The sequence below is a fragment of the Anneissia japonica genome, unplaced genomic scaffold (genome assembly GCF_011630105.1).
Source record: "Anneissia japonica isolate Jap-2015-1 unplaced genomic scaffold, ASM1163010v1 scaffold581_len1011336_cov187, whole genome shotgun sequence".
NCBI classification, from domain to species: Eukaryota; Metazoa; Echinodermata; class Crinoidea; order Comatulida; family Comatulidae; genus Anneissia; species Anneissia japonica.
The window spans coordinates 284,781-297,545 of NW_022723686.1; the positions used below are offsets into that span (position 1 = coordinate 284,781).

General features: G+C 36.7%; 2 protein-coding genes across 2 annotated transcripts; both read right to left on the reverse strand.

Moving 5' to 3' along the window:
* Positions 1–9,612: 9,612 nt before the first annotated feature.
* On the reverse strand, positions 9,613–10,659 carry LOC117112336. Its single transcript, XM_033255411.1, has 2 exons — positions 10,260–10,659; positions 9,613–10,088 (listed from the first exon to the last, which is right to left on the reverse strand). The coding sequence occupies exons 1-2, from the start codon at positions 10,657–10,659 to the stop codon at positions 9,613–9,615; spliced, it is 876 nt and encodes a 291-aa protein (XP_033111302.1).
* A 537-nt stretch (positions 10,660–11,196) lies between these two features.
* LOC117112337 lies at positions 11,197–11,754 on the reverse strand. The gene is made up of 2 exons (XM_033255412.1): positions 11,625–11,754; positions 11,197–11,477 (listed from the first exon to the last, which is right to left on the reverse strand). Exons 1-2 carry the CDS (start codon positions 11,752–11,754, stop codon positions 11,197–11,199), a joined length of 411 nt encoding a protein of 136 aa, XP_033111303.1.
* Positions 11,755–12,765: the final 1,011 nt, after the last annotated feature.

The following is a 12,765-nucleotide window of genomic DNA, read 5'->3' on the forward strand; positions in this document are numbered from 1 at the left end:
CCCCCCCCCCCCTCCAGACACACACTGTATACAATACACATATATTTAAAAATCGTCTCAAGACTCATCTCTTTAGTTTATTTTAATTTGCAAATTTCTAGCGTATAGAGACCTATGTATTTTGCGCTTTACAAATCCAAATTATTATTAATATTATATAAACACATCTAATGATTAACTAAGATAAAATTTATAACGTACCAAATTGTTCTGTTAATGCGTCAATATGTATCGCAACGTAGCAAAACATTAAAGAATAAAAGCGTATATTATATAAACTTGAAACCAAAAAAGGAAAAAAAATAAATAAATTACGACATTACAAGAATATTTCGTTATAAGAATATATTAATAACGTTACAGTTTGGTGCTAAAAACGTTATTTTGTAGAACCATATGTACGTACTTATATAAACTAATTTCACAACGTTTGCACGTTCTTACAACGTTGTGCGAACGTTACTTTGTTGCATCTCGTTTTAAGAACGTTTTGTGTTTGCTGAGTTGTTGGTTACAAAGTTATATATCTACGAAAAAATAATATAAAACATAAACATCTAGGCCTAAATTAATTATCATTTAAACCTCTGTTCGGCAACCCATCAGATCGTATCTGGGTCCAAAAAAATTATACTGAAAGTTTTAAGTTTTTACTTAAATCAGATTCTCGTGTAATCAGATTCTCGTGTAAACATCGAACAAAACGTGTTTTTGTTTTTTTGGTTTTTTTTTGTTTTTTTTTTATTGCATCCTGTTAGTGGCGAGTGTAGGCCTACTTGCTGCTGGATGTGAAGGAAATAAAACAAAAATCCTGAAAAAAAATACATATTACGAACGAGGACAAATGGAATTAAATTACAGTAAACAAAAGTGCAATTAAAGTGTGGCATGTGCGTTTACTTTTGTAATGTGTGCGTTATCACAGTTTCATGTTAAAAAGTATAATATCAAAACATTTGTACTTCAAGTATGGCAACTTGAAAGTATTAGTTTTGTTCATTTCATTGTGTTTGGCTTTCAGCTGAAAATTATAACGACAAAATATTTTCTCTTCAGTTTAATGTATCTATGTCTTCGCATAACCCATATTTCTGGCAGCAAATCTATGAATTGGTGTTGGCCTATAGTAAATTGTCCTTAAATCATTCATTTTAAAAAATCTTATTGAAACATTTGATAACTTATGTGGCCTTGTTCAATGAGTAATTCAAAGTTATATCTTCATTTTTAGGGGTTTTTAATTGATTTTATGGGTGATATTTGAGTATCTTTTATTCGATTCCCGAAAGAATCAGGTGGGTTCTTCTGATACTCCCCATGGTTAGGGGTAAAATGTTCAAATGTTTCTATGATTAATTTTAAATAATTATTTTAAATAAAAATGAAGCTGTTTCTGTATTAGTTTCAACATTGAAAAATGTCTGTACTTTGGAAGAAACGGCTTTTTGTCCTTAAGGTTTTCAAAATTCCTATATACTTTTAATTTTTAATTTTAATTTTCAACCCCTAGTATTAATGGGAACACTGATTTTTTTTCCCATTGTATCACAAATAAATGATGTTGACACATTTTGAGAAATAAATTTCATATCAAACCAGAATTGTCCCTGAATTCGGAATTAAAAAATAATGTTCTGCCTTATAAAATGAACATGACGAAAACAATCTAAGTCCCCTTATTTTTTTTCCGATGTATTTTCCCTCTTTGTTCTATATATTGATGTAAGCTTTCGTGGTCTGAGCTTTCGGGACACCCTTATGCGAAGACAGATATTGAAGAGAAGAATGCTTTCTCGTTATATTAAAAAAAAAAAAATACTTTCAAGTTGTCATACCTAAAGTGCAAATGTTTTGATAGTATAATTAACATGAAACTATGATAACACATTTACGAAAGTACACTGCTCTCGTTTACTGTAATTTGATTTCGTTTGTCCTTTGTCACGATCTCCAGAAATTATGCGACTCCAGCTCAAAATGTTTCCGCGACCCACGACAGACAGGTTACGGAACGGTGCCTAGATCATACAATGCCTTCCTCCGATTGGTTGACAGGATTTTCCTCTGTAGTATGGGGTGCCATACGCAGCAAAAGTATAAACTTAACCCCACAAAAGCCTAGGCCCTAGGCCTATATGGGGTGCCATACGCAGCAAAAGTCAATGTTAAAATCAAAATGTAAATGCAAAATTCAATGTATAATTTATCAAAACGTAGGCGTAAATTTCTCAAAATGTAGATGTAGTTTCCAAAAATGAAGTTCTAATTTTTCAAAACGTAGTTCAAATTTTTCAAAATGTAGTTCTAATTTCTTTAAAATGTAATTCAAATTCAAAACGTAGGTCTGACTTGATCAAACGCCCTCTCCAAATTCTATTCCAAAACGTAAATCAAAAACCAGCCTGGTTATGAAATGCATTTGACAACAACACTAGAAATGGACTTTTGCTGCGTATGGCGCCAGACTTGCGAAATGTAAATCATTAACTAATCAGCCAAGCATGACGTGGGCCTGTTCCATTATATGATGGGGGAATCATTTTTCGCTGCAGTCCAATGCCGTGAACAACGCTTCCCAGTGCGTCTGCTAATTTTTAATGGTCAGGGTACCGCGATCACGAGCCCTATGCTTGAAATTATAGGTTAGGCTCATGTGGGCTGGGATTTGCAACAAGGTCCTGGACTAGGCTTCTATACTATAGTAGGAGGCCTGGTCCTAGTCTAGACCTATAATATAGTAAAATTTTGTATATGTAGTTGCAGGTTTGCATATGATTACAGGTTTACATTGACGATCGCATTTATTTTTCATTCAAAATAAAAAGAAAACTTTAAATCATTTAACTTAGGTATTATTTTCATCATTTTCACGAGAGTACAAAACATACCCTTTTTGCTAACCTACCCCTCCCCCCACCTCCTCCTGTCTCTTATACACATCTAGATGTGTATAAGAGACAGCCATGCACACAATTGGACAACAGTAATTATCTATAAGTTATATAATCAGTACATTCTCGACTGTCATGAAAATATATATCTAAAAAATTACGTTATATGCATGCTCGGAAGCGGAAATTTTAACCTAAGAGTTTGATATAGGCCCTATGTTTCATGTTGTTTGTTGAATGGTCTTTAGTGATATTATATTCTAATATGACCACAACATAAGGAAAAATCATAAGGAAATCCGCTCTATTTGCAAATTTCAGGAAATTGTACGTTTTATGCATGCTTCGACGTGGGAATTTTGTTTTATGTTGTTTGCTGAATGGTCTTCTTTAAAAACATAACAGTCTAATATGACCAAGACACAAGGAAGTTCATTCGTTAAATGTTTAGTAGATAGTATACAGAGAATTGTGATTGTTTATCAAAATCATTACGGTATAAAGAGTCGGTGGCCTGCGGATTTTAGCACGAGAACGCGTAGGCGTTACTCCATGCTGAGCATGGATAGCTGTTCTATAGCTGGGTACTACATTCCGGCTAAAAAAAACTCTGTCTTTAGGTCTCCGCCTTTTGGCCTGTTTACATCCTGATTGATGCGTCGGGGATAATAGTGTTTTGTTCGTTGACAATCAATAGAAAATTCAAAATTAGTGAGTGGTAAAATAATCTCGCCCTCTGCTGGATCCGTCACTGAACTCATGGGTACACTTCGTTTTTTCCCTCTTTCTTTCTTCCCTTTAACTCTTCTCAATTTTTTTATATTTTCCGGCGTGACTGACAGGGTGGAGTGAACGGGCCCCCGTGGCCCCCCGCTGGATCCGCGCCTGAACCTACCTAGGCATATAGGTTGGCAAATCAGACAAACTATGCTTAGCCCAACTAGCCTTCAATTCCTTCAATTAAATAAAATTATACAAACTGTTTTTGGTTCAATGTCGTAATAATGTATTTACGAAAGTGCGTTCTACGCAATATTGTTGGAATATAATAATATATTGCTTATGTCTTTGATTTTTTTTCTCTATATAATGGCCTAAAGAATGAGATAAAATTACCTGATCTTTTTCGAAAGGAGAAAACCTTGAATTTTGAAGAACTTAAAAGTCATTAAAAACTCTTCAGAAGTCGGGAAAGCTCATTTCCGGCCATCTAGGAATCCAAATTTTCCGGGGGAAGTTCCCAGGACCCCTTTTAATGTTGGGGGTTTTTTTTTGAGACATTTTAAACTACCCTCTTTCATATCCTGGATCCGCCCCTGGCTAGAGTGCATTTCCCTTGTATTTCGAAATTGTTTATAAGTACATAATGCTTTAACCAACACATCGTTAATCAGGGATGCAAGATGACGCTGTGTATAAACAATTGATAAACTTAACATTTACTCGTGAATTGCTAGGTACAAAAACGTAGGCTAACATTTCCAAATCGTTATTTTTTTACTTTTTGAAAAGCGTACACACACTTTTAACCCCCTCCCCCCAGCGTACGTTTTGTACGCGCGTGAAAATGATGAAAATAATGGATGACCCCTTAAGGATTTTAAAATATTCCAAACCTGTACGCTTAAAAAAATAAAAATAAAATAAAAAATAAATAAATAAAGTTAACTTAAAACACAAACAACACGATAGGATATAAAGTTTGAGAGAATAATTGGTATACTGTACTGTATTTCTGAAGTGCCATTCGTTTTTAAGGCAGCTTTAAAAACTCACCTTTTTAACTTGTATTTTTCTGAATTTTTTTTTTTTTTTTTTTCCCCGAATTTAATTTTTACTGTTAAGCGCATTGAGGCTTTAGCATAATGCGCAAAATTATTATTATTATTATTATTATTATTGTTTTAGGGTTGCTACAATCAGGAGTTACAATCGATCAAACAAAGGAAAAGCACTATCTATTTCCTTACATTCCAAAAAGGAGGATTTTGGATGCTATTTAAAATTTGCTGGAGATTGAAAAATTAACTGTGTGATCAATCTGCAAAACAGATTGATCACAAAAGCAGAAGCATGATCTCAAACATCAGAACCTAGCTTTTATTGTTTAAAACTGTCGGGCCCCATTGAATGAAACTACGGTATTATAGTTTATATTATATTTTGTTTAAACAATGTCGGGGGTGGGGAGGGGGAGGCCCTCGCACTTGGGGCCCTGGCGTTCCTCTCTCCCCTCCGTCAGCGCCCGAGACGCCACTGATGTAACAACTGCTGATTGTAGCAACCCCAAAAACGAACGGTGCTTCAGAAAATACAGTACAAGTATACCAATTATTCTCGCAAACTTCATATCCTATCGCGTTGTTTTTTATTGAAGTGTACAGTTTTTTTGAATATTTTATAATCCTTAAGTTAACTTTTTTTTAAAGTATTTTTTTTATTTTTATTTTCAATGAAAAATAAATGCGATCGTTAATATTGACCCTAATCATAATGACTACTTATACAGAATTTTACTATATTATAGGCCTAGACTAGGACCAGGCCTCCTACTATAGTAGAGAGGCCTAGTCCAAGACCTTGTTGCAAATCCCAGCCCACATAAAGCCTAGCCTATAATGCCTAGTATAGGCAGGCCCGTAGGCAGGATTTTCGATGGGGAGGTGCGTTTTGCAACCGAAGTGGACCTTACGATGGGCGACTGCCTAGGGGTCCCTGCGAGGGTGGGGCGAATCTTCTGGAAGCTCTAACAGATTATCATTTTGAGGGCCTTTTTTAATGGATTTCTAAAATCCATAATTTGTAATATCCTATTTAAATTTTCATTCATTTAAGTATTGTCTAGGGACCTACAGTAAAAGCAGGAAAAATAGAGGATGGGGGTGAAAGGAGGAACTTGAGACAGATGGTCAATACCACCTCAGCCCCATGATTGGAGCTGAGGTGAGAAAATTTATGATTATGGCACCTCAAAATGGCCGGAAATGGCACTCTCAGACAATTATGATTTTTTTTTCTCCATTTTCTTTTATAATTTTATGGGGCTCTTCTCCCTGAAAAAGTAATGTTATTTTGTCCTGTACATCTGCATGCCTATAGATAACATTCTTCATATTATGTAGATCAATCTGCAATCACCGAAGACGATCAATTTCTAACAAATTTCATGCCACATTATTAAAAATCAACGGTTAGATACGCTGGCAAATATATAATGCATTCAGGCATGCTATAACATTTTGTGATAATTAGGAACGATTTTGTGAAATCATAGGTTTCAAAAAGTGTACCTTTTGGAATTTTTTTTTTGGGGGGGGAGGGGGGTGCGTCCGCACCCTCTGCACACTTCCCCTCCAAAAAAAAAACTTTAAAAAATATATATAATATAAACTATAATACCGTAGTTTCATTCAATGGGGCCCCGACAGTTTTAAACAATAAAAGCTGGGTTCATGATGTTTGAAATCATGCTTCTGATTTTGTGATCAATCTGCTTTGCATTGTATATAGGCCCTACGTTATTAAAACATGTTTAGTTCTCACTAAAATTGGCCTATTCTCTGTATTTATTTAAACCTAGAGTACATAGGCCTACTGAAGGACTATACCAGTCCGAAAGTCATGTACCACTCTATGTTCTCTAACAACGGAGTTAACAGTTAATTTTTCAATCTGCAGCAAATTTAAATATAGCATCCAAAATCCTCCTTTTTCGAATGTAAGGAAATAGATAGTACTTTATATTTGTTGGATCGATTGTAACGCCTGATTGTAGCAACCCCAAAACGAATGGCACTTCAGAAATACAGTACAGTATACCAAAACTTCTCTCAAATTTTATATCCTATCGCGTTGTTTGTGTCATAAGTTAACTTCATTTATTTATTTTTCATTTTATTTTTTTTTAAGCGTACAGGTTTGGAATATTTTTAAATCCTTAACTTAAATTATTTAAAGCTTTCTTTTTATTTTGAATGAAAAATAAATGCGATCGTTAATATCGATCTTGGTACAATGTAAACCTGTAATCATATGACTACTTATAAAGAATTTTACTATATTATAGGCCTAGACTAGGACCAGGCCTCCTACTATAGTATAGAGGCCTAGTCCAAGACCTTGTTGCAAACCCAGCCCACATAAGCCTAACCTATAATGCCAAGCATAGGGCTCGTGATCGCGGTACCCTGACCTTTAAGAAGACGCACTGGGAAGCGTTGTTCACGGCATTGGACTGCGGCGAAAAATGATTCCCCCATCATTAATGGAACAGGCCCACGTCATGTTTGGCTGATTAGTTTTGATTTACATTTCGCAAGTCTAGTGCCATACGCAGCAAAAGTCCATTTCTAGTGTTGTTGTCAAATGCATTTCAAACCAGCCTGGTTTTTGATTTACGATTTGGAATAGAATTTGGAGAGGGCATTTGATCAAGTCAGACCTACGTTTTGAATTTGAATTACATTTTTAAGAAATTAGAACTACATTTTGAAAAATTTGAACTACGTTTTGAAAAATTAGAACTTCATTTTGGGAAACTAGATCTACATTTTGAGAAATTTATGCCTACGTTTTGATAAATTAGACATTGAATTTTGCAATTACATTTTCATTTTAACATGGACTTTTGCTGCGTATGGCACCCCATACTGTAGAGAATAACAGTACGTGCTACGTATACCAATAACATTAGGTCTCCATGTGACAGAGGCTACGGATATTTGACGAAGTTTGGTGAATTTTATTAGTTAATTGAGACATCAAGCTACTGTAATATGACTTCATAATTGTTACAATTTCCAGTGGCGGATCCAGGAATTCGAAATAGAGGGGATGCAGGGGGTACATTCACAGATGGACGATCTATACCACCTTAGCCCCACCATGGTTGGGGCTGAGATAAGAAAATTGCTTTGACGATTTCAATGAATTATTTAGGCTATCGTGAAAGGTATATTTGATATGGGTATTCCCCGACAGAGCCTTGACTATTTCCCCGATGTATGAAAATTACCCTTCTATAGTAGTTCGGAAATGATACTCCAGCTGTGGGGGGTCCATGAATTCGAAATAGAGGGTGTTATGTTCTTTGATAATTATTACTATGTTGTGTAAACAGAGCAACAAGAACATGCTTGAGTCCATTGAACGATTTGTTACTGAACTATTTATTCACTTCCCTGCTCCAGAGGGCGCTATGTATGTTAACTTGCAATACTGTGTTGTTTGAACATCACATCCCTCCTTTTGTTGAAATTAAAGTATACCCCATTATTTATGATTAACTGTGTTCAATGAATATCAATAAGACTTTTGTGTGAGATCTCTTCATAAGAATATTGATTTTTTTTTTTGCCTAACACATAATAGAACAACATTGTTAAATTCGAAATATTTTTATTTTGATTGTTATGATTCGTTTTTAAGCAAAATAAAATTCAAACAAATTATAGTTTGAAAATAAAACTGCATGAATACATCTGTATTAGTATGGTTATAATTCTTGTGTCACTATAATTCTTAAACAATATATTTTTTTTAATGACAACGTTTCATGCAATATCCAATCAATCTATAAAATTACTATTGAATCAATGTTCTTTCAAAACAACAGGTTCTGTAAACACAATAAAACTTATTGGTAAGTATTCATTCCCAGTTCAATAAAATGAAATCACAATCAACTATTGATCAGTATCAGCTCATGATGTACAGTATTTAAAGTTCAATCAACGCAATCAAGATATCGATCAGTGTTCATTCATTCATGACAATGTTGAAGGTTCAATCAACATGAGTTACATAGTCTTGAAGATAAACTGGACGCTTCCTATTCCGCATTGGTGACTCAGCTTCATCTTCAGCAAAACTAATATCTCTCTTTTCAGCTCCAGTTGTTGATTCACACTGATCTCCAATCTTGACGAACGATGAATTTCGTGTTACAAAGTGATCACCACTTGCTGCTGTGATCATCGAACCCTTTTTCTTTGTGATGACATGTGGTTGAGGGTCATAAGGTGTCTCCATCTTTCTCTTTCTACAAGTGCGTTTAATAACCAATACCACATCTCCTTCTTTCAATGAAGACGGCTGAACATACGATTTGCTATCAGCCTGCATTTTCATCTTTTTCTTTGCTATTTCATCTTTCGTACACATTTCTGTGTCCTCTGGTGTCGTGACAACCTCTGGCAGTTTAAGGTGTAACGGTATAGAGAACAATGCGGTTGCTGTGGTACGGTAATTAGTACTTGAGTGTGGTGATGCACGATAGTTGCGAAGAAATCTGAACATTTCTTGTTTCCAATTTTTACCTGTTGCTATGGAAGCCTTGATGACTTTCTTGATGGTCTTCATTAAGCGTTCTGCCTCGCCATTCGCCCTTGGCCAGTATGGTGTGGTTTTACGATGTTGAAACCTAGATCATTAGTAGCGAAAAGCTGGAAATCTCTACTGTTGAATGGTGATCCATTATCGGATTTTAGCACATTTGGTACACCAAATTCGGAAAAGATCTTATCAATTCTTGGAATGACAGTTGCAGCACTAACTGATTTGATGACTTCTCCTACAGGAAATCGAGAATAGTCGTCGATTATGACGAGAAGATATGCTGAAGGCAATTCAGCAAAATCAATGCTTAACTCCTTCCATAGACCTGTTGGTAGCTTGGACATTAGTAGGGGTTCTTGGCTAGGTGACGTATGTCTGTTGCTGCCTAACATTGGATACAACTTTTAACAACGTGTTCAACTGCTTTGTCTAGCCTTGGAAACCAAATTTTCTCACGAAGTAGAGCTTTCGTCTTTGCAATGTCCATATGACCTTCATGACCAATGCGAACCGCACGATCCTGCAACATTTCTGGTATTACAATTCGGTGTCCACGTAGCACCAGTTTTCCATTGCCACAAACGGCTAATTCGTGTTTCACTTTTTCACAGTGGGTATAGAACTGTGAGTTCACTAACGGGTTTGTATGTCCGCGATACCATTTTCCGGATTTTGTTACTTGCATAACAGCTTTCAGCGTTTCATCTTCTTCTGTTGCTAATTCTATTTCCTCTATGGTGATTGCTTTAGGGGTGGATGTGGCTGTTATGTAGTTTATGTATTCTTCGGCTATTTTCTCCTCTCGGCTCGTTTTCACTTGGGCCTTGTACGGGTGTCTAGATATGTAATCAGCTGGGTTATCTGGTCCAGAACGATAAATGACCTTAGCATGATAAGGCTAAAGTCTTATTGCCCATTTTTCAACTCTTAGAGGAGGAGTAGAGTTTGGATTCCCATAGATAGATACTAATGGCTTATGATGGGTGATGATGGTGATTGGTTTTCCATAGATGTATATGTGAAAATGTTTACAAGCCCAAATAACTGCAAGACTTTCTCGCTCTGTTTGTGAATATCTCTGCTGAACTTGCGAGAGGGCTCTGCTTGCATATGCTACAACATGGTGAGTTTGAGGATCAGCAGGGTCTACTTGCATTAGTGGGGCTCCAAGTCCAACCGTGCTGGCATCAACATACAGTTGAGTATCGTAGTGTGAATTTAAATATTTTAGAACAGGTGCATGTACCAGTGCATCTTGTAGAGCGACTAGGGTTTGATCATGCCTGTCAGTCCATTTCCACGGAACATCCTTTCGCGTTAGTTCGCGAAGTGGTTGAGTTAGAGTAGCATATCTTTGGATAAAGCGTGAACCGCAGTAGCTTGCCATTCCCAATAGACTACGTACTTCTGATGCACTTTGGGGTTTGTCCATCTGAACAACAGCTTGGATTTTTTTTTTTCGGATCAGGAGCAAGTCCTTCTTTGGAGAAGACGTGACCAAAGAATTCAAGAGTGTGTTTGTTGTATGCACATTTTCCAGAGTTCAATGTTAGTCTCTTTTCACGAAGGCGTTGTAAGACAGATCAAAGGCTGTTGTTGTGATCATCTTGAATCTTTCCGTAAATCAATATGTCATCGCTTATATTGATCACGCCTTGAAGATTTCCGTTGCACTATTAATGCCAAAGTTTAGGCGTTTATATCGACGAAGTCCGATATGTGTTGAAAAACATGTGATGTATCGAGATTCCGGTGCCAGTTCTATCTGGTTATATCCATGGTTCAGGTCCAACTTACTGAAAACTGTAGCTCCGTTTAGCTCATGTATCATTTCACTAATGGTTGGAGTTATGTGTCGTTCTCTTTTAATAGCAGTGTTTGGTTGCCGCATATCAACACACACTCCAGCTTTTCCTTGTGTTTTTTGGGGGACTAAACTGGCGATACCCAAGGTGTTGGTCCATTTCTTTTACTCAATGATGCCAAGTTCTTCATCACGTGCCAATTGTTCCTCAAGATCTTTCCGGACATGAAATGGAACTCTGCGAGTACCTTGAGCTACTGGGATCACTGTCTCATCAATATGAAGATGTACCTGATAGTCCTTGAGTTTCCCAACACCACATAATATGTCACTGAATTCGTTTATTAACTTGTCTGTAAAGTTCTCTACTATGTGCACACTACAGGTAGGTTGGATTAAATTCAGTTGTTGAGAAGTTTTCCAACGAAAAAGTGATCCACCATCACCTTTGACAACATAAAAGGTTGTATGACATTGCTATGAGTGACTTGTAACAGTTGTCGTGAACTTTCCAAGAATGTGCAAAGTTTGAACTGCACTGTATGGAAAAATGTTGAGATTAGACTGGATTAGAGTGGGTTTGTGTTTCATACGTTGATAGTCCTTTTCATCGATAATGTTGATACTAGAACCAGAATCTGCCATCATGACGATGCTGTCACTGTCAATTTGGACTGTGAAGTGCGGTAGTGTGCTGAACTGAATATAGATATACTTCTTCATCCTCACAGGATTCGCCTTTTGCTATTGTCACAGTTAATCGAGCAGGTGCTCTATTGAATGCTTTGGTGGGTTTACTTCTACAGTACATCGCAAAGTGGTTTAACTTGCCACATGCTCCACAGTTTTTCCTCTTGCTGGACAGGTATTGTTTCCTGTGTGAGGCCAATTTCCACCACAATTTCTGCATTTGGAATTACTCTGAGTATTATTAGGGCTTCGCTGTACAGTTCGCTTTCAACTGTAGGCAGCTTTCCTTGGCTTCACTACTGAATGTCTGAGTTTTTGAACAGTTTCCTTGCCTTTATTTTCGATTGCACTAGCTTGAGCTTCTGATGTTTCAAGTGCCCTAGCTTCCTTGAGTACTGCTTCTAAGGTCCAAGCTGGGTGCTTGAGTACTTCACGTCTAAGCTTTGTGTTGACTGTTTTTTGTAGTATCTGTGCACGTATTTCAGCCTGTGTATCTGTAAACTCGCAATGTTTAATCATGCATTTTAGACGTGTTACGAATTGGTCTACCGTCTCATCATGCAACTGGGTGCACTCTCTGAAGAGAAAAACAGCCATTGCTGTATCTTTCATTGGCCTAAAATGGTCTGATAATTTGTCCATAGCTTGTTTATACTTGTCAGTGGATTCCGCCAGTGTGTCATATATGTCATAAACTTTGGGTCCTGCAAGTAACAGGAGTTGGGCCTTTTTCTTTTCGTCCTTGTTTATATCCTTAGCTATGAAATAAGTTTCAAGCCGGGCTAGCCACTTTTCCCATCTGACGGCAGTTGTGTTAGCACCGTCATCGTCGGGGTCGAAGATCGGAATGATTCGAGAAAGACCGTCGTTACCAGCCATGTTTGACGCTTAATTATTGGTTTTAACGATCGCTAATACTCACAATACTCGTACAATCCGTTCTGAGGATGTTTTGTAGCAGTACTGTAGCACTCGTCGCCAATGTTATGTTCTTTGATAATTATTACTATGTTGTGTAAACAGAACGGCAAGAACATGCTTGAG

Excerpts from the sequence above, each read along its gene's own strand:
- LOC117112336 (XM_033255411.1), bottom strand. The coding sequence starts at position 10,659 with ATGGACAAACCCCAAAGTGCATCAGAAGTACGTAGTCTATTGGGAATG. Across the intron at positions 10,089-10,259 it reads TCTTGCAGTTATTTGGGCTT|ATAACCCAGCTGATTACATA; the intron begins GTAAACATTTTC and ends GTTCTGGACCAG.
- LOC117112337 (XM_033255412.1), bottom strand. The coding sequence starts at position 11,754 with ATGAAGAAGTATATCTATATTCAGTTCAGCACACTACCGCACTTCACA. Across the intron at positions 11,478-11,624 it reads CGATGAAAAGGACTATCAAC|GTGATGGTGGATCACTTTTT; the intron begins GTATGAAACACA and ends ATGTTGTCAAAG.